The sequence below is a fragment of the Kogia breviceps genome, chromosome 2, assembly GCF_026419965.1.
Source record: "Kogia breviceps isolate mKogBre1 chromosome 2, mKogBre1 haplotype 1, whole genome shotgun sequence".
NCBI classification, from domain to species: domain Eukaryota; kingdom Metazoa; phylum Chordata; class Mammalia; order Artiodactyla; family Physeteridae; genus Kogia; species Kogia breviceps.
The window spans coordinates 140,444,766-140,470,309 of NC_081311.1; the positions used below are offsets into that span (position 1 = coordinate 140,444,766).

At 36.6% G+C, this 25,544-nt stretch overlaps 1 protein-coding gene and 1 pseudogene across 1 annotated transcript in view; both read right to left on the minus strand.

The window, feature by feature from the left end:
• Positions 1–1,404: 1,404 nt before the first annotated feature.
• On the minus strand, positions 1,405–1,797 carry LOC131750721 (elongin-C pseudogene; annotated as a pseudogene).
• A 3,922-nt stretch (positions 1,798–5,719) lies between these two features.
• The window catches only part of TLK1 (tousled like kinase 1), a 152,473-nt gene continuing 132,648 nt past the window's right edge, over positions 5,720–25,544 (minus strand). Inside the window, exons 13-21 of the mRNA XM_059053516.2 lie at positions 24,701–24,798; positions 22,137–22,218; positions 18,213–18,304; positions 18,034–18,123; positions 17,705–17,874; positions 17,258–17,393; positions 13,849–13,960; positions 12,347–12,454; positions 5,720–7,484 (exon numbers count right to left, since the gene is read on the minus strand). Coding sequence (XP_058909499.1) covers positions 7,308–7,484; positions 12,347–12,454; positions 13,849–13,960; positions 17,258–17,393; positions 17,705–17,874; positions 18,034–18,123; positions 18,213–18,304; positions 22,137–22,218; positions 24,701–24,798 — 1,065 coding nt within the window. The 3' untranslated portion in view covers positions 5,720–7,307. The remainder of the gene's footprint in view (positions 7,485–12,346; positions 12,455–13,848; positions 13,961–17,257; positions 17,394–17,704; positions 17,875–18,033; positions 18,124–18,212; positions 18,305–22,136; positions 22,219–24,700; positions 24,799–25,544) is intronic.

Here is a 25,544-nt window from a genome sequence, read left to right on the forward strand (position 1 = left end):
GTCAAAGAAGTAAGCTGAAGACTTAAATTTATAGATCCTATAATAACAGCTTTGTTTTACTACTAAGATAGAGACAATAATAAACCCAACTCTAGTGCTTCTTTTTCCACGACTAAGCAGAGATGCTCTATTATAGTTCAAAATTTTTTTTGTCTTAGTATAAAAGCTGAATGACCTCTTTTATAAGTTTGAGTTCAGAAGACCCACATTATGGATATCATGTCTAGTGGGACATACATTAATAGAAGATAATTAATATACTATATAAAAGTGCATTATTAGATTTCTACTGCATCTCTCCACGTTTTTCATATTTTATAACATTTCAGTTGAATGGAGGAAGACTGGAATTGTCAGAAGTCTTGCTCTTAGGATCTAGATGAAGTTCATAGTGAGTCTTTTAAAACATATTTAAATAATGAGAAGTGTAATCACAAGGGACTGTGTAAGAATGAATATTGCAAAGGAGACTTCATAGTCAATGGATTGGCCAAAATGCAAAATGCACATAAAACTAAAGTCATGTAGTTTACTTGTTGACCATGTGGCTACAGTTCAAAGTCTCTGCTCCAAAAGCTGTACCTAGTAATCTTCCAAAATTGATTTTAAATAAAGTTCTTAAATTGTAGCAATAAACAAAAAGACAAGATACACTTAAAACAATACTGCAGTTTATCAAAAGACACATAAGAAATTTCAACTCTCATGTCTTTGACAGTTATAAAAATCAATATTTTGGCTAAGTTATAAATATGTTTATAATGCAATTATATGCAGTTGCATAAGTCTAGTAATGCTAATGACAGCTATTAAGATCAGAATAGGTTTTTAAAACAACACTAAAAAGATAAAAACATGTAGCCCCATTATTTACCTGTAGAACGTGTTGAATTTATGCCCAAATTTCAGCATTTACTATATCACCACTGTTCTAATTTTTAAAATCACATCCAGGGCTTCCCTGGTGGCACAGTGGTTGAGAGTCTGCCTGCTGATGCAGGGGACGCGGGTTCGTGCCCCGGTCCGGGAAGATCCCACATGCCACGAAGCGGCTGGGCCCGTGAGCCATGGCCGCTGAGCCTGCGCGTCCAGAGCCTGTGCTCCGCAACGGGAGAGGCCACAAAAGTGAGAGGCCCGCGTACCGCAAAAAAAAAAAAAAAAAAAAAAAAAAAAAAAATCACATCCAAAGGATAAGGCAAAACCACCTACGAACTGGCATATTTATTTCTCAATTTGTAAAAATGTCCTTCATTTGTTGATGTAGCAAACAAATTTAAACTCTGATTGCTACGCAAAAGAACAGAGGATAACCTGCTTTGCAGTGAACTTTAAAGTTTAATTGCACAAGGCAACATACTATATACGAAAAAACTAATAACTACAGGTATTAAATACTGAAAAAAGTTAACAGTTTATTATAATTTATTTAACAATATAGGAAGTTTGCAGCCATCAGCAGTTCCAGTGCAATTTCAGGTGCAATTGGAAATTCAGGAATCTCCATGGGGCTGTTAGTGTAGTGAACCTTGTAGGTAAAATACATGCATACTCTTGATAGCACATGTGAGGGGATCTCACTAAAATTGACTTCATTAGTTTCATTCTCAGCAAACTGACCTGGGCCACTCAACATGCCTTTTTTGTCGTGATGTTAGTGCATGTTCTCTTTTTACAATAAATTCATGACCATCTGAAGATATCAATTTGACATACATGGCATCAGGGCCCTCACAACCACCATAGGTTTTCTCTTCTCCATCCGTTATGTTATTATGAAATTCTACTTTGCGTCCACGGGAGCTTTAGTAGCTTCTCTTCAGCCCTGCAGCCACTGTACCGGGTCCCCGCGCACTGCCACAGTCCCTACACCAGCCCCCCCACCCACCAGCTGCCTGCCCTTAAGTACTATTAATATGTACACTTTACAGATGTGGAAGGAAAGCCGAGAGAGGTCAGTCAGTGACTTCTCTAAGGTCATCCAATTATTAAGTAGCAAAGCCAGGTGCAAAGTCAGGTCAGACTTCAAAACCCAGACTTTCCCCACTTTTCACTCTTCTGAATACCTCCTTAAAAGGAAGTTATGAATTTGGTCATTAGCAGACATAAATAGGTGAAATAGGATCAATATGAATGACATAAATCAGCCATACTCATTCTTTAGATGAGGTAATTTTAGTATCTAAGTTTGTCCCATCCTAGAAAAAAATCCTCATCATCTGATCACATCAATGGTATTTAATCCAAATATACCATATACTCCGCCAAGAACAGTGGGGTGCTGGTCATGCACGTGTACTGCTTAGCTTAGGTATTTGGTTATGGGAAGAGCCTAAATTCTTCAGATGAAAATGGATCACGTATTTATAGAAAAATTGAATTACAAACAGACTTTAAAAAATCAAAGTGAGAGTCACATGATGAAGTCAGGATTACTCATTTGTCATCTTGGCACCGGAGCACCACACATAGATTTATAAGACTTTCTCAAGCTTTTGACTTAATAGACTCAGTTTTCCAGATCTCTTATTAGAGACCAACCAGTACCATTGCAGGGAGAAGAATATACCTTCTATGCTCATGAAAGTGGGCTGAGGAGGAGAAAGGTGTGATCCCTGCAAGTTAAGCAGAACCTAATCTGATCGTTGACTTAAATTAAAAATGCGATGAGGGGCTTCCCTGGTGGCGCAGTGGTTGAGAGTCCGCCTGCCGATGCAGGCGACACGGGTTCGTGTCCCGGTCCGGGAAGATCCCACATGCCGCGGAGCGGCTGGGCCCGTGAGCCATGGCCGCTGAGCCTGCGCGTTTAGAGCCTGTGCCCCGCAACGGGAGACGCCACAACAGTGAGAGGCCTGCGTACCACAAAAACAAAACAAAACAAAACAAAACAAAAAACAATGAAAAACAAGTGTGAGAACAGGAAAAGGTCTGTGACCCACTCTCTGCCTTGCCTAGAATGAATCTGGACAGAAGCCCCTCTCTAAAATGACTCACAGCCAGCCATCAAGGCACAGCTCAGATGGCACTCCTGATCTAACAGTTGAAGAATTCTTTATATTTGCTCTTTTATGGTGACAGTTACGTTTCTATCTGTTCATTTTTGTCATTTTGAAGAATCATGATAATTTAACACAGAAAACAAGTTTTTTAATAAAAGAGGCAAACGAAATGTTAGCATGGTAAGAACCTGGCTCTAGGGCTCTAAAAGCCGGGCTTTAGTTCTGATGTCATTTACTAGTTATGTGGTCTTACCAAGTTATTTCTTTTCTCCAACTGTTTCCCCCTCTGTAAAACTGGGATAATACCACCTATCCTACCTCAAATGGTTGCTACTATCAAGGAAAACCCTGGGATGTACGGTAGAATTTCCTCTGATGAAATAGCCTACATGGTTAGGGTATGATCCTTTGGGTAATTACAGTTGAGACAGAGTTACTTCTTGTTGCTGCACCCCACCTTCCCTTTTCAGGTAATCTAATCAACATTTGAAATGAACAGAGCATTGTAAAACTGTTTCTTAAAGGAAAATAATTTATCACAGGAAGCAAAGTAGACTGCATCTTATATGTATGATAAAAGCAACAGAATAATTTTTGACTCTTAAAAAATAATAATAGCAGCTTTATATACATGGTATTACAATGTGCTGGGCTTTATATATGTGAGCTCATTTACTCCTTGCAACCACTCTGTATGGTCACACTGTTTTCTTCATTTTAAGATGAGGAACCTGAAACAGAGGTAGGAAATGGCAGTCAACATTTAAGCCCAAAGAATCTGGTTCTAAAATATGAATTCTTAAACAGTATTATTGTTACTGCCTTTTTAAAAACAGTCATAGGTATGTAGGTAACCTACATCTCTAGTATTTTTAATGAGTGAGGATTTCCAGGTGAAAACTATGCATTTTGATCCTAATGAAGGATGACTCTTCTAAGTTCTCCTCTGGCTCTATGCAATCGTTTTGAAGTTAGTTTATATACATTTACTCAAATCTTTCCCATTCAAAAATCCAAGAATTCCCAGGAAGAAAAATCCTTAAAAAAAAAAAGAAAAAAAGGAGGGAAATGAAGGCAGGGGAAGGTCAATAGAGATGTGTATGTTGTAATTCAAATCAACAGATAAGTTATAGGAATTCTAAAACTGTTACAGAATTCCTGAAATTCTATAACAGAACTAGAATTCTAACAATTTTATTTGAAAACTAGATGCTAAAACACTTTTTGAAATAGATTAAGCTTGGGAGGAAAATAATCAGATAACATGTCAAAATTTAAAGTGGGATTAGAGTAAGACGTGCCAATGTGATTTTAAAGGACTAAGAGTAAGGCTGTCTTTTTCACACAAATCAAACGGTAATGTAAATTCTAAGAGTAAACTCACAATCTAATAGGACCGGACCGTCTGCACTACCACTGCAAAACATAGCTAATGACATCTGATGGTAATCAGCATTACTGCATTTAATAAGTAACGATCAACAGCAAAACACAATATACTCTTTAAATTTGTTTCACTGAAATTCTACCATTTTGTTTTCATGTAATGAGGTATTTGTAGAAGTATCTGTTCACATTTTATGTACTATTTAAATTGAAAATTATTTTTAAGGAGCAGGGGATGGTGGCAAGTAAAAAAATAGACCTGAAACTTTATTTTTGAAAAACAATCAAATATCTACCCACCTCCGGACGAGGGTGGTTTCTACACTTACTTCCTCTCAACATGCATGCACTAAAGCTAACTCATACCAAACAAAGATTTCAAATTCTATGCAAAAACTGTACATTTACCTTGCAGTGCTTAAAGGGAGAAGACCTTGGCTACTGTCTTGAGGTATATAGGAAATACTTAAATTCTGAGGACAGAATTCAGGAGACCAAAAAACAATGTAAGCTTCAAGATGTTAGAGCCAAAGATTGCCAGAGTGACTGAAACTACTTAGTGACAAATACCAGTTTCCCAGGTGAAGGTAACAGTACTCACTTTGGCTCAATTAGAGCTATCTTGTACCTGCTGGAATATGGGCATACTACCCCAAATCTGTATCATTTCTTTGGAAAAACTTTAGAAGGAATAGATGGTCTCTAAACTCATTTACTGCCTATACATCTTGGACTCTAAACAGATGATTACCTAAACCCAGGGAAGCATTTTTATTTTATGGCTTCTTTTCCTCCTCTTCTGCATTTTGACAGTAGCAGTCACTTTCATTCATTTGAAAATAGTGTGGTCAAGACCAGTGATCTAGGTCTGTACCACTTCTTCAATCTCATGTTACATGTACACATCCATTTAAATATCTCACCAAAATTTTAAACAAACTGGGTATTTTCTTTTAATTCAAGACTTCAAATAACCCTTACTATATGAACAAAGTATTTCAGGATTCAGAAAGATGAAAACTCAAACAAAATTGAAAAATTGGCCGACAGCACCAATTGATGCTAACATCCCATTACCACATCAATATTTTTTTAATAGGATTTCTATCTTAATCTACAGAGGAACAGGTATAGCCCTTAAACCATTCCCAATATGGCTAAGTGTTACTTACCCAGGATTAGCTTTGAGAATGATTATTAGGTATACTTTAACAGCTTGGAACGCTTCATACTTATCTTGAAGTATACTTCAAGAATTTACTCAGTTAATTCTTAAGGAGCCAAGTTAGTCAATGTCCTAAATCTTGAAAGCTCCCTTCAAATGTAACTTCATAGTCTTTAAATTTTAACTGTCATTGTTTATTAATGTTTTGGCTACATTCTCTACAATTTCAGCAGCATCTTAAAGAGACAATGTGTCTATGTACAATGAAAGAACAAAGAGCCATGGTTTAACTGTACAATATTAAGGGGAATCTGTGGTAAGCATAGCCTCCTTTTTCGGCAACATGGACAATTTACATGTGAGTATCAGCATTATGAATGTGATGATAAAGAAATTTCTTAGAGGAGTGACATACAGCATCCTGAAAAATAATGGTTTCTACCATACAAGGCAGTTAGAAAATGTTCACATTTTAACAAATCTGTACAAACCACAAGAAACTCGTTTAAGGGACCATCATCCCACCTTGCTGATAAGAACTTTCTAGAAATGTAGAATTACCATGAACAATTTATAAATCTAGTATATATGTGCTCCACAGCCCTAGAAACCAAGAAACTGATTTCAAGAGCTCTTTATGTCCAACACAGATCATTTTTACATGCCTTGATTATTAATAAATGCCTGCTTTTAATAATCTCTCTATAATGTACAGTCAACTCGCACCTTTAAGGAGGTCATTTGATTTTTTTAGCAAAGAAGCAACATCATTTAGCAGCAATTAAAGCGCCTTCAAGAAGACTTAAAAAAAATACAATATCCAATTAGAAAAGCCATATTTTTAAACATTTGTACAAGAATAAGCTGCTGAAACTCAGTAATTGAAATACGACATCTGTACACAATTTACAACAGAGCTAGAAGGGAATTTATCATTATCCTGCATAGAACTGGTCTGCATTTGGTTACGTATTGTCACTTGTTTGAATGAACAAGGCCTGGTAACAAAAGAAAAATACCTGTTAACAATTCTAACATGATGACAACACTGGAGATATTATAATTCAGTGACTTCAACTGATTTCAAAACAAGCAGCTCACTTTGTCAAAGGTGTAATCTATCTAGGAATAGCTCTCCCTTTAACATGACCAGTGAAAAAAGCAGACATGTGTTTTCGAGGTACAACTTGATAAAAGCCAGAATAGGCAAATGACAAAAGTCTAATAACTTTGTCCAAAGAGTCTAACTCTCACATTCTATTACTATAAAACACAACTGTCACTGTCATTCAGTTCTTACTTTGGTTGCAGCAGATAAACTGCTGAATGCTGAAGAATGTATCCAGGCACTAGTTAGTTCCTGTGTTAGAAATATGTCTCATTTTTTCCATGTGTTTTTAAATAATGAAAAACCACCCTTCATATTAGAACTCTCTAGTAACAACCAAATGTATTTAAGTATTATAAACGTTATTTACAGTGTTCCCCCAAAAAACCATTTTCCTTTTATCTTAACATGGTATTCCTGTTTCTGTGCAACAGGCAGTCACCCTTCACTGCTCAAGATTACAGTCAGAAGTGTACATTTATTCACTGTCCATGATCCACTCATAGAAACAGTGCTATGAAGAACTTCAGTTCACAAACAGTTCTCAACCATATCCTGTGTAAAAAAAGAAAACAATAACACTCCAAAGCTCTCAAACTCAAGTGTGCATCTGGAAGCAATTCAAAGACATCATGCCAGTTTTGGAGGAAAGTCAGTAAGTAATTATGCTTGAAGAAGGGGGTGTAGGGGATGCTGTCAGCCCAACCATGTGTAAGTTTCCTGAAGAATTGGATCTTCTCATGTGTGGGAGAAGGTAGGGGTCATTTGCCAGTTGGTGCACATCAAACCTATCTTCTTTTCGGTATGCCAAACAGCGTCTTATAAAGGCCTTAAAAAAAAGAAAAGCAATTAAAATCTTTTCCTCTTCTCAATATCAATCAACGAAATACTACAGATGATGGGCACATTTAAGACAATAAATAGATTTCACTTCACTGGGGATTCAAAGTTTTTAAGAAATTGTAGCAATAGGGCTTCCCTGGTGGTGCAGTGGTTAAGAATCTGCCTGCCAATGCAGGGGACACGGGTTTGAGCCCTGGTGTGGGAGGACCCCACATTCCACGGAGCAACTAAGCCCATGCTCCACAACTACTGAGCCTGCGCGCCACAACTATTGAGCCCGCGTGCCACAACTACTGACCCTGCCCTCTAGAGCCCGTGCTCTGCAATGAAGAGTAGCCCCCACTTGCCACAACTAGAGAAAGCCCATGTGCAGCAACGAAGACCCAACACAGCCAAAAATAAATAAGTAAAATAAATTTTTAAAAAATTGTAGCAATAAAATTATCCCTCCAAATTCAACTCTCAACTCACAGCACCATAGGAGTTCACTTTACCATCTAAATACTATTACTACCATTTAAACTTATTGCTGGAAAGCTGCATTTTTTTCCTTAATTTTTATTGAGATTAAAATATACATAACATAAAAATTAGCATTTTAACCCTTGAGTGTACAATTCAGTGACATTAAGTACATTCACACATCACCACTATCCATCTGCAGAACTTTTTCATCTAAAACTGAAATTCTGTACGCATTAAACAGTATCTCCCCATTGCTCCTTCCCCCAGCCCTTGGTAACCACCTGTGTTCCTTTATGATCTGGCTATTCTAGGTACCTTATATGAGTGGAATCATACAATATTTATTTGTCCTTTTGTGTCTTTCACTTAGCATGATGTTTGAGTCATCCATGATGTAGCATGCATCAGAATTTCATTCCTTTTTAAGGCTGAATAATATTCCATTGCAGGTATATACTACATTTTGTTTACCCATTTATCTCTTGGTTGACATCTGGATTGTTTCTACCTTTTAACTATTGTGAATAATGCTGCTATGAATGTTGGTATATAAATATCTGAGTCCCTGCTTCCACTTTTTTTGGTATCTACCTAGAAGTAGAAATGCTGCATCATATGGTAATTTTTTAAAAAAATTGACATATTAGTTTCAGATATACAACATAATGATTCAACATTTGTATTGTGAAAAGATCACCACAATTGTCTAGTTAACATCTGTCACCATATGTAGTTACAAAATAGTTTTTCTTGTGATGAGAACTTTTAAGATCTACTCTTAGCAACTTTCAAATATGCAATATAGTATTATTAACTATAATCCCCAGGCTGTACATTACATCCCCATGTCTTACATAACTGGAAGTTTGTACCTTTTTGTTCCCCTTCACCCATTTCTCCCACCCCTCACCCACCCGCCTCTGGCAACCACCAATATCTTCTCTGTATCTGTGAGCTTGGGTTTTTTTCTGTTTGTTGTTTTTTAAGATTCCACATATAATGGCAAGATTTCCTTTTGTTTAATGTCTGAACTGTATTCCATTTTATATATGTATATATACACACACACACACCACATTTTCTTTATCCATTCATCCCACAATGGACACCTAAGGTTGCTTCCGTGTCTTGGGTATTGTAAATAATGCTGCAACGATCATGGGGATGCAGATATCATTCTGAGTTAATGTTTTTGTTTTCTTTAAATACTCAAAAGTAGAATTGCTGGATCATATGGTAGTTCTATTTTTTAATTTTCCAACGAACCTCCACATTGTTTTCCATATTGGCTGCACCAAGTCACAATCCCACCAACAGTGCACACAGGTTCCCTTGTCTCCACATCCTTGCCAACACTCATTTCTCGTCTTTTTGATACAAGCTATTCTACAGGTATGAGGTGCTATCTCACTGTGGTTTTGATTTGGATTTCCCTGATTATGAGTGATGTTCAGCATCTTTTCATGCACCTGTTGGCCATATGCAGGTCCTCCTTGGGAAGAAACCTATTCAGATCCTGTTTTTAATTGGATTGTTTGATTTCTTTATATATTTTGGATATTAATCCTTTATCAGGTATGATTTCCAAATATTTTTCCATTTGGTAAGTTGTCTTTTCATTTTGTTCACAGTTTCCTTTGCCGTGCAGATTTTTCATTTGATGCAGTACCACTTGTTTACTTTTACTTTGTTTCCTTTGCTTTTGTTGTCAAATACAAAAAATCCTCACCAAGACCTATGTCAGGTCTTGGTCCCCTATGTTTTCTTTTAGGAGTTTTATGATTTCTAGTCTTAAGTTCAAGATTGTAATCCATTTTGAGTTAACTTTTTGTGTATGACATAAGATAGTGGCTCCAGCTTCATCCTTATTTATGTGGCTGTCTAGATTTCCCAACACTATTTACTGAAGAGACCACCCTTTCCCTGTTGTATATTCTTGGCTTCTTTGTCATAAATTGACCATACATGTGTGGGTTTATTCAGGGCTCTCAATTATGTTCCATTGATCTGTGTATTTTTATGCCAATACCATATGGTTTGGTTTTATTTTGTTAAAGAATCAATTTTATTATTTATTTATTTTTGGTTGTGTTGGGTCTTTGTTGCTGCATGTGGGCTTTCTCTAGTTGTGGTGAGCAGGGGCTACTTTTCGTTGTGGTGTGCGGCCTTCTCATTGTGGTGGCTTCTCTTGTTGCGGAGCAGAGGCTCTAGGCATGCACGCTTCAGTAGTTGTGGCTCATGGGCTCTAGAGTCTAGAGCCACAGGCTCAGTAGTTGTGGCACACAGGCTTAGTTCCTCCATGACATACTGTACTGTTTGTTTTGAATACTATAGCTGTGAAATGTAGTTTGAAATCATGGAGCAGGTCTTCAGCTTTGTTCTCAAGATGGCTTCGACTATTTGGGTCTTTCGTGTTTCCGTATGAATTTTAGGACTGTTTGCTCTATTTCTGTGACAAATACCATTGGAATTTTGATAGGGATTGCACTGAATCTATAGATTGCTTTTAGTAGTATGGACATTTTAACATTAATTCTTCCAATCCATGAACATGGAATATCTTTCCATTTACTTGTGCTGTCTTCAATGTCTTACAGTTTTATTCTTTCTGATGCAACTGTAAATGGGATTATTTTCTTTTCTCTTTGGCTGCACCCCAACCAGGGATCGAACCTGGGCCCCAGCATTGAAAGTGCGAAATCCTAACCACTGGACTGCCAGGGAAGTCCCTGGGATTTTCTTAATTTTTCCTTCTGCTCTTTTATTATTAGTATATAGAAATACATAAAAATTTGTTGCCTTGATTTCATATCCCACAACTTTACTGAATTTGTTGATTAGCTCTAACTTTTTTGGTGGTGTCTTAAGGGTTTTTATATATAAAATGATGTTATCTGCAAATAGTGACAGTTTTACTTCTTCCTTTCTGATTTGTACACCTTTTACTTCTTTTTCTTGCCTAACTGTTCTGGCTAGGACTTCCAACACAGGCACACCTTATTCTACTGTACTTTGCAAATACTGTGGTTTTTTTTTTTTTTTTTTTTTTTTTAACAAATTGAACGTTTGTGGCAACCCCACGTTGAGCAAATCTATCAGCACCATTTTTTCAACAGCTCACTTTGTGTCTCTGTGTCACATTTGGTAATTCTAGCAATATTTCAAACTTTCCATCATTATTATACCTGTTATGGTGATCAGTGATTTTTGTTACTATTGTAATTGTTTTGGGGGGGTCATGAACTGCACCCATGTAAGACTGCAAACAATTGCTGAAATGACAACAAAGGATTTAGAATATTACATAAACTTAGTTCATAAAGCAGTGTCAGGGTTTAAGAGGACTGACTCTGATTTTGAAAGCTGTTCACCCACAGCAGTACTTCTTTCAAACAGCACTGCATGCTGCAGAGAAATGGTTCATGAAAGGAAGAGTCCAAGAAATTGCCTCAGCAGCCACCACCCTGCTCAGTCAGCAGCCATCAACAGCAAGGCAAGACCCTCCACAAGCAAAAAGACTACTGGCTGAAGGCTCAGAGGATGGTTAACAGTTTTTAGCAAGCAAGTATTTTTAATTAAGGTATGTACATTATTTTTTTAGACATAATGCTACTGTACACTTAACAGACTACATTATAATGTAAACATAACTTTTATATGCACCGGGAAACCAAAAACTGTGTGTGACTTCTTTATTGCAATATTCACCTTATTGCAGTGGTACAGAACCGAACCGAACCGAACCCACAATAGCTCTGAGGTATGCCTGTAACTGTGTTGAATGTGGAATACTGCATTTCTCCCTACAAAATTCTGGAGTCTTCTTCTTTTTCTGGAATTTGTCTTCTGTAAAACACTCCTTTCACCCTCATTCCACTTTACTGTCAATTTAGTTTGGCCAAAGGGTATGATGCCATTTTTGCCCTAATATTTTCTTCCTATTGAGAGTATACAGCACAAAGTGAATATATCTATGTAACTGGCAGACAGATCAAGAAAAAGAACTTTATCAAACTCCTAAGACTCTTCATGGCCACTTTCAGCACTGGCTCTGCCCCCAATCTACTGGGGTAACAGCTATCCTGACTTTTAAACACCATAATTGATTTCTGCTTGTTTTGAACTTTATGTAAATATAATCGTAGATTATGTTCTCCTTTGCCTGGCTTCTTAAAAGAATCATAGACCATGTTTGGGTCCTTAAAAACTATCACAACCAAAGGCCTAAAGCAACTTCTTCACCAGCCCCTACTGGACAGATTTTCCTGTGGCTGCAATCCCTTTTGCTTTACTTACTTATTTAACAAGTACTTACTTTGTTTTAAGCACAATTTATGAAATCAAAAATTTACTTCACAAAGCTTATTTTCATAAATTTAGTACCTTTGCTTCACTGCTTACAACCGGTTTTACAGGGAACTGGACATCTGTGGCTTTTAATATTGTATTTTCTTGAAGAATGTCTTGTTGAGATTGATTGTGACCAAATGGCTTTAAAAAAAAAAATTCATGTTGAGAAATTTATCTCACAAAATATTTAAAGAGATATTATCAGAGAATCCCCAAGATACAAATGATTTGTATTCTAAAAAAATCTTATTCTCAGTTACTTGCAAGCTGGGATGCGTTCTCATAGAAACAAGGTTATAACTGATAGCAGACTGAGGAAGAGCATCTGATCAATCCTTAGCATAGCCAAAACATTGTGAATAAGCAATAGAAAATCATACCATTGCAATATAAGATAAAAATTTAAAAATTTAAAATTTTATTCTGAATGTTTAAAATTTAAGTTTAATTAGAGAAGAGATGGAGAAGTAGTGGAAACATCCGTGAAAAGTCCAAAGAGTGAAATACCTTGAGTATGACACACTAACTTAAATGAATCAGCTCTGAGTTTGGTCCTAACATGCAGTGAATTCCCAGACAAGTCCCTGAATCTCTCTTTTCACACTGATGGAGGGACTGAATGGGATAAGGATACCTACTACGGTAGCTGACGTCAATGTAAAGAGAGGTTTGGGAAAAATCAGTACTGAGTTTGATGGAATTTCCCTGAGGAAGCACAGGGGGAAACATGCTCAGGCCCAACTGTGTGTGTGGTGGGAATGGGGTAGAGGAGGTGAGAAAGTGGAGAGAATGGAGGATCATGAACAGTTTTGACTCCTTTATTCCTAGCAACAGAAAAACGTTAGCACTGTTAAAAGATTAGTTACTTCTTAAAAGAAAAAAGGCAAAGAGCAGCCAAAGAAGCTGTTGTGACATTAAAATAATTCTGAGCCACAGAAATTTTAGGAAGTGATAATATATTTAAGATCATTTAAAAAATCAAATGGAGTAACTATGGTTCAGGCATCCAAAATGGAGCTGGGTGGCCATTGTGGATGTGGTTTCAGACACATTCCTGCATCAGAGAAAACCTGCACTTTCTGAACTGTATCAAACTAAAGGAAACCACTAGATGTTTTCAAAACCATATCTATCTGCTAGCAATTGCCAGCTGCAACCTTGTATTTTCAAAGTCACCCCCCCCGCAACTATGTAATCATTTCAAACCCCAATCTTTGCTTAACAAGCACCCTTACTTCAGGCCAGCTCCAATCCTAATTCTTGACAGTTTGTGTAAGCTTGCAGTTTTTTGCCTATAAGCACCCTCCCCCGCTTTTGTAGTCCAGCGGAACACAATTCAAGTGCTTTCATGTATTTCTGCTTCCCAGGCTACTCCTAACCCCAAATAAACGGTTATTTTGGTTTTTTTTGTTGTTGCCTCAACCAGGTCTCCATTCTTGGAATTCTTGACTAAATTGACTTCAAGTTAATGAAACTTTAAAAGGGGAAAATTCAGCTTATCTCCATATAGCTGAATCTGTTATACTTTAACTTACTTTTCTACCATAAAGACACTGAAAGAAGATGACTCCGACTGACCACACATCAACCTTGTTGGAAATCTTCGGTGGTTCCTTTCCAACTACAAAACACTCAGGAGGTAAATACCTAGTTTTTTGGGGAGAAAAAAAGGGAAGGATATTAACAATTTATAATTTAAAACCTTCTAAATGTAAAATCTTACACTCAAATCCACACAACCTTAGGTGATTGTCACTGATTAAAGTCCTAACTTTTAAAGCATTTATATCCCTGTATCATTTGACTTTAGAGCCAAAACAACAACTTTGTGGTTTAAGTGTGTAATATACAGTGGACCCTTTTTCCAACACGGGTTCAAACAGTTATATGAGGATTTTTTTCAATAGTAAATACTGCAGCACTACACAATCCCTGACTGGTTGAATTTCGGGCATGTGGAGGAACCACGTATATGAAGGGCAACTCCAAGCTATACTCAGATTTTTGACTGCCGAGGGCTGGTGCCCCTCCACTACTCAAGGGTCAACTTATATACATTTCTGTAGTGTATGATCTACAGAAATGACAAATTATCATTAGAAATTACAATGTTCTAATCTAAGTACTAATAGAAGAAATCCTCTCCTATCGCCCTTCACCAATCTTCAAACTGTAGGCAGTTCTCTTCCTAAAATACACATCTGTTCAGCCAGTTCTTTTGTTTAAAGAACCTCAACATCACTCACTGCCCAGGCAAGACCTCGTATCTCTTGCTTGTTAACACGAGACCTGTCCTAATCTAGCAGCAACTTAAATTTCCAAAGTCTCTTCTCCTGACCCCCAGCCCCTCAAACTGGCTATAGGCAAAGCCGATTCACTTGGTTCCCTGCACTGTGCTTCCCCCTCATGCTTCTGAATATGACAACCTCTTATGCCTTCCTTAACTACTCCAGTTCACACAGTGACCACCCTTTCTTCTTCAAGACCCGCCCAACTTTCACAAGCCTTCTCTGCTTCCCTCCAGGTAGATGTTACCTCCATTACAGCATTAATTCACTGTACAGTTTCAAACAGTAGCAGCATCAGAAATATATGGAGCATTCAAAAATACTATTTTTATTTATATTCATATTTTAGATAAAAGGTAAAAATAAATTGTAAAATTTATTTAAAAGGTAAAAATAAATTTTTACTTATAACCTTAGGTTATAAGTATTGATAAAAAGCTCCATCAGGATGCAAGCATCTCACACTTCAAAAATTTAGATAGGGCTTCCCCCGTGGCCCAGTGGTTGAGAGTCCGCCTGCCGATGCAGGGGACACGGGTTCGTGCCCTGGTCCGGGAGGATCCCACATGCCGCAGAGCGGCTGGGCCCGTGAGCCATGGCCGCTGAGCCTGTGCGTCTGGAGCCTGTGCTCTGCAACAGGAGAGGCCACAACAGTGAGAGGCCCGTGTACCGCAAAAAAAAATAAAAAATAAATTAAAAAAATAGATAAACTACAAAGTCCTGAAAATGAATAATACAGCTAAATGGGAAGCTACTTTTTTTTTTAGTTTTATACTCACTATGCTAAAATCGTTTAAATTTCAGCAGAACATTCACAGATGACCAATAACTTATTTGTGATGTAAATCCTTTCTTACCCTCCAAATCAAGTAAAAAGCCAGATTTGTTTTATCAATAAAAGCGTATATTTTCTGTAGGTTTATGTGTGTGTAACTAAAACAAGAATGACTCTTAAATACTATGCTATACCGTCTCTCAAGGTAAAAGGGTATAAGCAAGGAGAGGAAGTATAGGAATAGATACCAAAGCTACTCAGGGAAAATGACCAGCAGGATTTTGTGGATGCTTGCATCTGAGACCCAAGAGGAAGGGAGAAACAAAACTTGTCTTCTTCTAAGCGATACTGACAAATAATTTAAGCTTCTGGGGATGATGTGTAAAAAGCACTACATACCTATATTCTAAAAGTCTGTTATAGGACATCGTTTACCAAATACATAGCTAAAAAACTAATATGAATAAAAAACTAACCATTTTGGGGAAAGCTGTTTCTACAAGAAGTATATAATTCCAGGTTCCTAACATGGAAATGCCATGACTATATCTTCCTCCTGCACAGCACCCTAAAACGTAAGCTTCCCTGTCTCATGCCCATCTGTTAGGGGGAAATTTGCTTGCCCTGCTCTACACTAGGGAAGCCAGAGTGAGAGGGAAAGAGTATGGTGGCAGTCTCTGCAGAGGAAGGATGATCTATTACTTAGAACATGGTTTTCAAGCTGTATGCCACAGAATACAGGGTTCTACCACGAAGCCTTATTTCTTTTGGTTTTATTAGGATTCTAAGATTTTGTGATGAAAAAAGGAGCCTTGTTGCTAAAAGAACGAAGTCTAAAGACTACTGACTGAGGGTACTGACTTTTAAGGAGTTACTAGTTTGAATGATAGATTTTTAAATATATATTGAAAGAAAATGATACATTATCTTATATTCCTAAAAAATGCCACAAGCATAATTTGAAACTCTAAACTGGCTTTAAATGAATACATGGAACATGACTAATCCTTAGTCTGAAAAGTAAAGTCCATACAAACCTGTGGCATTTTATGGAATTGGTTATTATTGCCCACGCTATGTGAAGATTGTTCTAAAAACTCTAATGTCACATTTATGTTTGTAGTCACCATCCTGCTCAGTGAAGCTGAGTAGTTATCGCACTTCCATTTAAGATTTCACTCCTTTTGCTAAACTAATTTATTCTGAAAACTAAATTTGTTTTGAAATTTTATAGTCTATGTTCTCCACTTTGGCAAATTTGATACTAAGTTTGAAAATTCACACTGAAGTAATTTTTGTCAACACGTAGGTAACTCTGAAGGGAATGACATTCATTTAGACTCATCAGTGAATCTATGGTTCTATCTAGATTTATATCTGTATTATGAAGTTATTAAAAAGATTTTTGAGCGTTAAGGCCAAAGACCAAGATTGTACCAAATTTCTCTTTCATTATCAGCAAAACATCCATCTTAAACAAAAACTGTAACCACAAAACCTCTACAGAGGGGGCTTAATGCTTATTAGTTATTGCTTTTAATAGCTAAGATATTATATTAAGCATCATTACTCATGATAAACATCACTCTAACATTATAGAACAAGATTCACAAATTATCCATGTTAGGAGTTTCTGGCTGGTAGGGAACTAGCTGGTAGTCACTTGCTGATGCCAAGTTTTTCTTCCTCCGGTTTGCTGATAGTTACAGTTAAGACCAGGTGAGAAAACAGGACTGATGACAGTAGTCTCTCAACTCAGAGACTTCATATCAGTACTCTCATCACACCACAGTAATCTCAAAGGTATGCAAAAATAAACTCTTATTAAAAAGACTGGGCACTAATCTAGATAATTTTGGTGTTTTTAAGTAATACACTTACCAGTAAGTGCCTGCCCCTTGGGAAGTTAGATCCATTCCATCTACACCATAGCTGTCATCATCCATAATCTTGGACAGACCAAAATCAGTAATTTTGATTTCTCCACATGCTGTTCCATCTACCAGAAGGATGTTTCCTAAGAACAAAGTATAAAGTTTTTTTAATGATACATAAATGAAAAACATTATCTTTACTACTAAAGTGGGCCTTTGGGGAAATAAATAATACACTTTATATATGTAAAAATTTAAATATAATTAAAATATACATTTAAAATATAGTTTTAAAATGTAGTGATATAAATTTTAAAAACACTTCAGATACTACCACTAGTATTCCACTGACTTTAAACCAAAAAGCGTATTTTTAGATAACTTAATAAGTATGACTTTAAAAAATTACACTCTTTAAAGCTTAAATTATTTAGACAAAAATTTTATTAATTACCTGGTTTAAGATCATAATGTATAATAGGGGGTTTGATTTCATTGAGATATCTTAGTGCATTTACAATCTGCATTACAATAGACCTAGCTTCTTTCTCTGACATTAATTTATGTTGCTTCAGATAGAAATCCAAGTCATTGCCTTCACAGTATTCTAACACTGTACAAAACCTACAATGGAGAAGAGAAAAAAATCAGACATAAAATATTATCCAATAATTCAGAATCACAATGGACAAATGAAGAGTATTTATATCATCACTATGGAATAGGGGAAGCAAAAGCCAACATGTCTTTTCTTAAAAAATAAATCCTTTTATATTCACTTACGTATCTGTATCCAAGGAGAAATAATCATAGAGTTTAACTATTCTGGGGTGATCCAGTTCTTTGTGTATTCTATACTCTCTGCAGGCATGTCTACGAGAAAGAGAATATATTAATTCTCCATGACGATTAAATATATTTTCAAAATTGATAAAAATCATAAAGAATTAATATTTATTTACTTGTGGTAGTTTTCCTTCTTCTCATCCCTCCAGCTTTTATTAAGCTGATGGATCTTCACAGCAGCATATCTTTGTTCATAAAGGTCAAAAGCCTAGGATTCAAGGAATAGAAGAGTTTGGACCAAAGACCAACTGAAGAGGTGAAGAGATTTTTTTTTTTGAGTGATAATTTTTGCAATAATATGGAATGAGAATACACATTACGATTTTTGGAAGTCATCTCTGCTAAGGTTATATATAGTTCAGTGGCACATTTATTATCAAAAACAAGATACAAATTCCATGGTGCTAAATCAGAGAAAACCTTAATGTGAATTTTCACGTTCAAGTTTTGTAAGTGCCAATATATTGAATCAAGATAAAACAATAAAGCTCTCTGGGTTTTTTTTTTTTTTTTGGCTGCGTTGGGTCTTCGTTGCTGCGCACGGCCTTTCTCTAGTTGCAGCAAGTGGGGTCTACTCTTCATTGCGGTGCGCAGGCTTCTCTTGTTGCAGAGCATGGGCACTAGATGCGAGGACTTCAGTAGTGTAGCACATGGGCTCAGAAGTTGTGGCACGTGGGCTTCAGTAGTTGTGGCGCACGGGCTCAGTAGTTGTGGTGCACTGGCTTAGTTGCTCTGCGGCATGTGGGATCTTCCCAGACCAGGGATCAAACACGTGTCCCTTGCACTGGCAGGTGTATTCTTAACCACTGTGCCACCAGGGAAGTCCCAAGCTATCTGTTTTTAATATAGACATTCTTCTCTATACTGGTAGTAGCAGTAAGTGGCCAGGAAAACAGGCGGCTGTAATACTTTTTTGGTGGGTTCCTGTATCCTTTCCTAGCAACTCCACCTTTTTTTCCCCCTTATTTGAAAATTAACAAGTTCCTAACAATTTCCCAACTGTTTTAAAAAAATTCTAAACTTTTACTATGAAACCGTTTAAACATAACCATAACCATATATGTAATTATCACACCTAACTCTATCAGCAATATTTCCTTAATCTGGGCTCAAAAAAAGGTTTTTATACTGATTTGTTCAAATGTCCAGACTATTTCTTAAATAAAGAATGATAAAAATTGAATGATCAATATTTTAAGGCTTCAGGTGATTTATAAATGTTTTTTAAAAACAATCAATATCATTGTTTTTAAAAGAGGAATTTACTAATTTAGGTTCAACTGTGACTTTTACACAAAAGCGCTCCCTTAAGAAAACACTAAAAGCTTACATATTTATTAGGAAGAAGATTCCTAGTTCCCACTGCATCAATTTAACCTTAAAATAAGCAGTAGGGGTAAACTGCTTGTCACGAAATTATAAAAGCATGAGATCAGAAATAATATAGGATGCAGTAATTAAGAATATTCACTTTGGAGTCAGATGAACTTATTAGCTGCATGACTTTGTGCTTAATACCCTCTCTAATAGCCTCAGTCTCATAAAGTTTGGGTTGTTGACTAAATGGGGTAAAACATATAAAGTGTTTAGAATAATATGATTCATAATAAATATCCAATAAACATTAGCTCATTATACTATTAAAAGTTAAGTTTTAAGAAATATAATAGAAAAGAATAAAAAGAAAAGAAGTTCATGTGAGAGAAAGCAAAAAGTCTTTTATAAAACAAAGGCAATCATAGTAAAAAATAGGAGAAAATAAAATTCTTAGTACTAATAATCATCTGTGTATACTGATTATAATAACTGTATATGACACATCTTTCTCCCAACATTAGGAGAGTAAAGTATACCTTCCCATAAAGCGAAGATGGTAATCACTGAGCACCTGATTCAATGTTATAGAGAAGAGTCGATTTTTTGACTTACAGTCTGCGACTTTGTTTACCAAGCAACCTGGCAACAATGAAAGGACTTGAAGGGGTCAGAGGGGCTGTCATTAGTATTTAAGTCAGTAATGAGGGTTCAAGGAATTAGGGACCCACAATCTGCATTTTCTAATTTCTACAGAAGCCTTTTCTTCCAAAAGAAAAGTCCCTTTTAGACCCTATCTATGGGGCTAAAAACAATGGAAATACTATTGGGCAGTGGCAGAAGACTGTCATGAAAGCTATCAGTAGGCTCAGAAGCCGGGCAACTTCTAGGCAGAGCTAGTGCTAGCTAACTATACTTTTGGTGATTTTTAGATCCACAGTGAGCAACATTATGACCTTCTTTTCTACCTTGTGGCCTGAGTAAGACTACTCAACCATTAAGTGCCTGAGGATGAACTACCATTAGAATCAGAGAAATAGGAATTGGAAGAGAGCTCACAGATGACTCTTGATGGGTGACACTTAATGCTTGTCCAAGTTAACAAAACAAAAAATAGTTCATGGTTGAACCAAGATCAGAAATGAAGTTCTCTGAATCCAAATCCCATAATTTGCCCCAGAGTCAGAACTGGATACAGGTTGTCTCATTGAACAGAGAGGATTTCTAATAACAATCTAATGAGCTTCCATTTTCTCAGCAACAAAGTTCTATGTGATTTTCCTGTGATAGTTCATTTAATCATTATAATGATCCTATGATGTAGGTACTATTAGCATTCCCAGGTGAAGACAGGCAGAGGATGGTAAGCAATAAGCCCAAGTTTATACAGTTAGTAAACAGCAGTCAGAATCAGCCAGGATTCAAACCTAGCCTGTCTGGCTTCAGAACCCAAGGTCTTAATCACTGACTATACCAATACATAATCAAGCACCAAGTGTTACAAGGAGCTATTCAAAGGCAGACTAACAGGGAAGCCTTCTATAGGAATTGAAGTTTAAAGTGAGACTATGACCTTCATATGACTTTATGCTAAGAACAAATGGGAAGCCACTGGGGCTTATAAGCAGGGGAGTGAGATGATCAGGCTGCATTTTATAACAAGGCCACTCTAGCTGCAGCTTACACAAATGAACTGGAGAAACTCAATGCCCAGAAAAAAGGTGATCAGCTAGGAGACTTGGGCAGCAATGCAACAAGAGACAATGAGGCCCTGAGCTAAGAGAGAGGGAGAAGGGTCATTGCTGGATTTAGGAGAGCTTAATGACATTAATAATGACAGACACCAGGGACTGGTTATGTTGGGGGAAGGGAGTTAAGGGCAAGGTGAATTGAAGGATGGCTTTTATGTTTTTCACTTGAGGGACTGGGCAGATAAATGGCAGTGCTGTGTATTAAAGTAGGGAGCAGTGTTAAAAAAGGCGGGGGGGGGGGCGTTGGGAGAAGAGATAACTTCTATTTCAGATGTGAGTTTGCAGTGCTTATGAAGCATCCACATGAAGTGAAGAGACTAAGTCATATAAATAGCAGGTATGGGGCTCAGAAGGAAAGTGTGGTGTAGATAGCTGAGTATCTATACATCTGTATCTGAAATCAAATAGGTGATAACTTAGTGAATGGGAGGGGGATATATTTGAAAAGGAGAACAAGAATGATGAGACCTTAGGAACTACAATATTTAAAGGTTGGGCAGAAAGATAAAGTGGAAAAAAAGGTATAAAGCATTAAACATGATAAGTAAATATTTCTACATTTATAAATACACATTTGAGAAACACTGGCCTTAAAATAAGTAGAAATTAGGGTAAATTCAGGACATATAAGACTTGTGACACATTTTTAAATTAAGGGATACAACCTTTCCATAAATGTACTGTATTAAATGGCTACCTGCCTATCTTGATTCTAATGGCTGTTATTACTTGTATCAGACTGGCTAGTGATAAGCAGGTACCAAATATCAGAGGGACTGCAAAGGCACAAGGATAGTTTTCAGACTCATCTTGAGATAAGACAGCGTAAGCCACCACAGACTCTTTTTTTGTAATGAGAGGACATAAAACCAGTCAAAAAATCATAAAATCAATACAAAGACATGTACTTCTTAACCACATATTCCTATATCTTTGTTGTATTAGTATGAAGAACAGGAAAAAAATGTACATTACCTTATACACTTCACTAAAGCCACCTCTACCAAGCAGATGGAGTAATAAATATCTTTCATTTAACGTTGGGTGATCTTTGAACCTTAAGGGTGGGGAAAAAAACACTCAGGCACATGAAAACACCCACAAAAAGTTTTCGTCCACAACAAAGTTAGATCTCTTATTCTACTCCCAGCTACTTCTTTTTCAGCTACTCTTCTGCTAATTTTGAATTCCATTCCATACTTCTTTTGTTTCTCTAACTGCATGACTATCACCCATCTTAACACTCCGGTGTTCACAAAGCTTAATATTTATAGCCAAATATTCAGGTTCAATGACCAATTATAGCACTGTGATAAAGACCTACTGACTATTGTATTCCTAAGAGCTTTATGAAATCCCATATCTATTCAGCAGGAATTACTTCCCTTGGAAAAATATACTTTTATTTTGGGAGTTACAGTTAATCAAGTTTTATAATATTGACATATGATTAAAAATAATTATATTTATAAACTGGCTTTCATCCATGGTGAAATTTTTTTTTTTTTTTTTTTTTTTTTTTTTTTTTTTGCGGTATGCAGGCCTCTCACTGTTGTGGCCTCTCCCGTTGCGGAGCACAGGCTCCGGACGCGCAGGCCTAGCGGCCATGGCTCACGGGCTTAGTTGCTCCGCAGCATGTGGGATCTTCCCGGACCAGGGCACGAACCCGTGTCTCCTACATCGGCAGGCAGATTCTCAACCACTGCGCCACCAGGGAAGCCCCATGGTGAAATTTTACAGCCTTTGCCTTTTATAAATAAAATTTTAATTCCCAATCAAAAAAGAAATGCTTTAAAAAACACCCACCACAGACAATACTGCTATTACTATTTAAAGCTTATTGCACCTGCTATACATTAAGCACTCACCTGTATTATCTTATTTGGTTCTTAACCAACCCTTTGAAGTAGGCCCTGCTACTACCTCTATTTTACAGATGAGGGCACTACTGCACAGAAAGGTTAAATAACTTGTCCAAGGTCAACAGCTAATACATGGCAGGGGTTAGCAGAAAAATGTGGTTCCAAAATGTGCACTCTTGATATTTAAGGAAAAAAAAAAAATCAATGATAGCTTTATAATTCCAGATGCAAACACGATATTTTATTCAATATCAACACAGCTTTGATAATTTAAGCTTTTCCTGAGAACTTACAAATAAAAGAGATTTCTGTTAGTTTTAAAGCAAAATGTAGGGCATTCCCTGGTGGTCCAGTGGTTAGGACTGGCGTTTTCACTGCCGTGACCCAGGTTCAATCCCTGGCTGAGGAACTAAAATCCTGCAAGCCACGCAGCCAAAAGAAGAAAAAAAAGAAAGAAAAGAAAAATGTAAAGCGGTAACAATTTATTTAATTTTCATCAAGTGGATTAAGTAATATCCACAAACAAGTTTGGACATAATTTTCAGAAGAGCCAATTTTAAATTAGTTTTGTCTTATCTGCTTTATCAGAATTTTCATCTGGTACAATTAAGGATATTACATAACTATATTATTTCATTGACATACATTGGAATGATTGTGTTCATACAAAGATGATCATAAATAGGCCTTCTTTTAAGCAAGATATTTGTATTTCACGGCAGAAATAGGCCACTTCCATTTCTGAAACTTGTATTAAGTCATGAAGATTTAAATTATATAAGTCTTAAAGTGTAAAAAGACATCCTTCCTGTCCTCTACATCGACTAAATCCAATTAATGCCTTGCTTAATTTCTGTCTTCTTCATAAAGTTCCCACCAGTCCACATATATCTTCTATTCTTTGAATTCCTTTAGCGTTTAATGTCATTTTGATAATTAGGGATTAAGGACAGAGACTATAACTTAAACTACTTTTCTATTTCTTCTCCAGTTTTTACATAATGCTGGATACATGGCTTACTGAAATCCCTTTGGTTGAAATAATTTTTTCCTCACTACTATAATATTAACTTTGGTATTTAGTTAACAAATATTTATTCTGTGCCTACCATATGCCAGGAACTGATACAGGTTCTGGGGATATAGCAAGAACAAAACTAAGTCCCTGCTCTCATGTCGCTTACATGTGAGTGAAAGGAAACGGGTAAAATAACTGAAAAAAAAAATTTGTAATTCCAAATAGTGATAAGTGCTAAGAAAAAATAAAGTAAGGCAAGGATACTGAGATAGGGGATGGAGTGAGGCAAGGACTGCTATTTTAGACAGGGTGGCTTCTCTAATGACCACTGGGAGTGAAATAAGGAGTAAGCCACTCAGATATTTAGAGGAGGAACATTTCAGGAAGAGGAAATGGCGAGCACAAAAGCCTTGAGGGAACGAGTCAGACATGTTTGAGGGGGCCAGTGTGTCTATGACATATAAGTGAGGGGAGGATGAGAGAGATGGGGTGGTGAGGTGGCCAGAGACCAGATCAAACAAGGCCTTCTGAAGAGCCATGGGAAGGACTTGAGGTGTCTATGGTGAGAAGCCCCCAACAAGGAAATACTGTGTTTATGATCTCCAAGGGGAGAAAAAACTTTTACCATGTACAACTGTGAAATACAAATAATGACTTACTGTGAATTATCTTCATTATTTATTCTTTTGAGCTCTCGAATGTGAAGATTTCTGACTCTTTCCAAACGTTCAAGTTCTGCCTGGATTTCTGCCTCTTCCTGAAAATGAAGAGAGGGGACTATAACAAGCTCAATTTATTTGTGATATAAAAAAGATATTTTTACTGATGCACCAATTTTTTACAGTGATGGGAAGAATGGTGTATTATAAAGTTCCACTGAGTTAAAAGACCAAAGTGCTCTTTTCAATGCCTGAAAGATAGAAAGAGATAAGGCAAAAGCCTATTTCAAGAAACCATCCTCCACATGAAAATCTATATACCTAACGAGATGCTGACTTTTATTCTGTACCACAAGAAATCTATTTTTATAATGTCTAAACTGAAAATGACTGCAAGGTAGTCTGAAACTGACTTATAACACAAAAGGAGCTGAAAGTTTTATTTCTGGTACATCCAAATTTTAATTTACGAGGGAATAATTTACTAGTACAAAACAAATGAAATGATATTTCACAACAGTTAAAAGAGGAAGAAAGGTAGGAGACAGAACTACTGATTATTCTGAGACCTTACAACATTTGGAATACACACACACACACACACACACACACACACACACACACACACACAGAGTCTGGCCACTCACTTTGGATAAATCCCACTACAATTTTAAAGAGACTCTTAAAACAAAAATTTTATGAATAGCTGTGGCAGATCCTTAGTTATCAGAGCAGACCTAGGCAAATCCTAAAGAAATTTACTTTAACATTCATTTAATCTAAACATTTTGATAAATATTTTTCATGTCTCAAAATATACAATTTTTAGAACATTTTTAAAAAT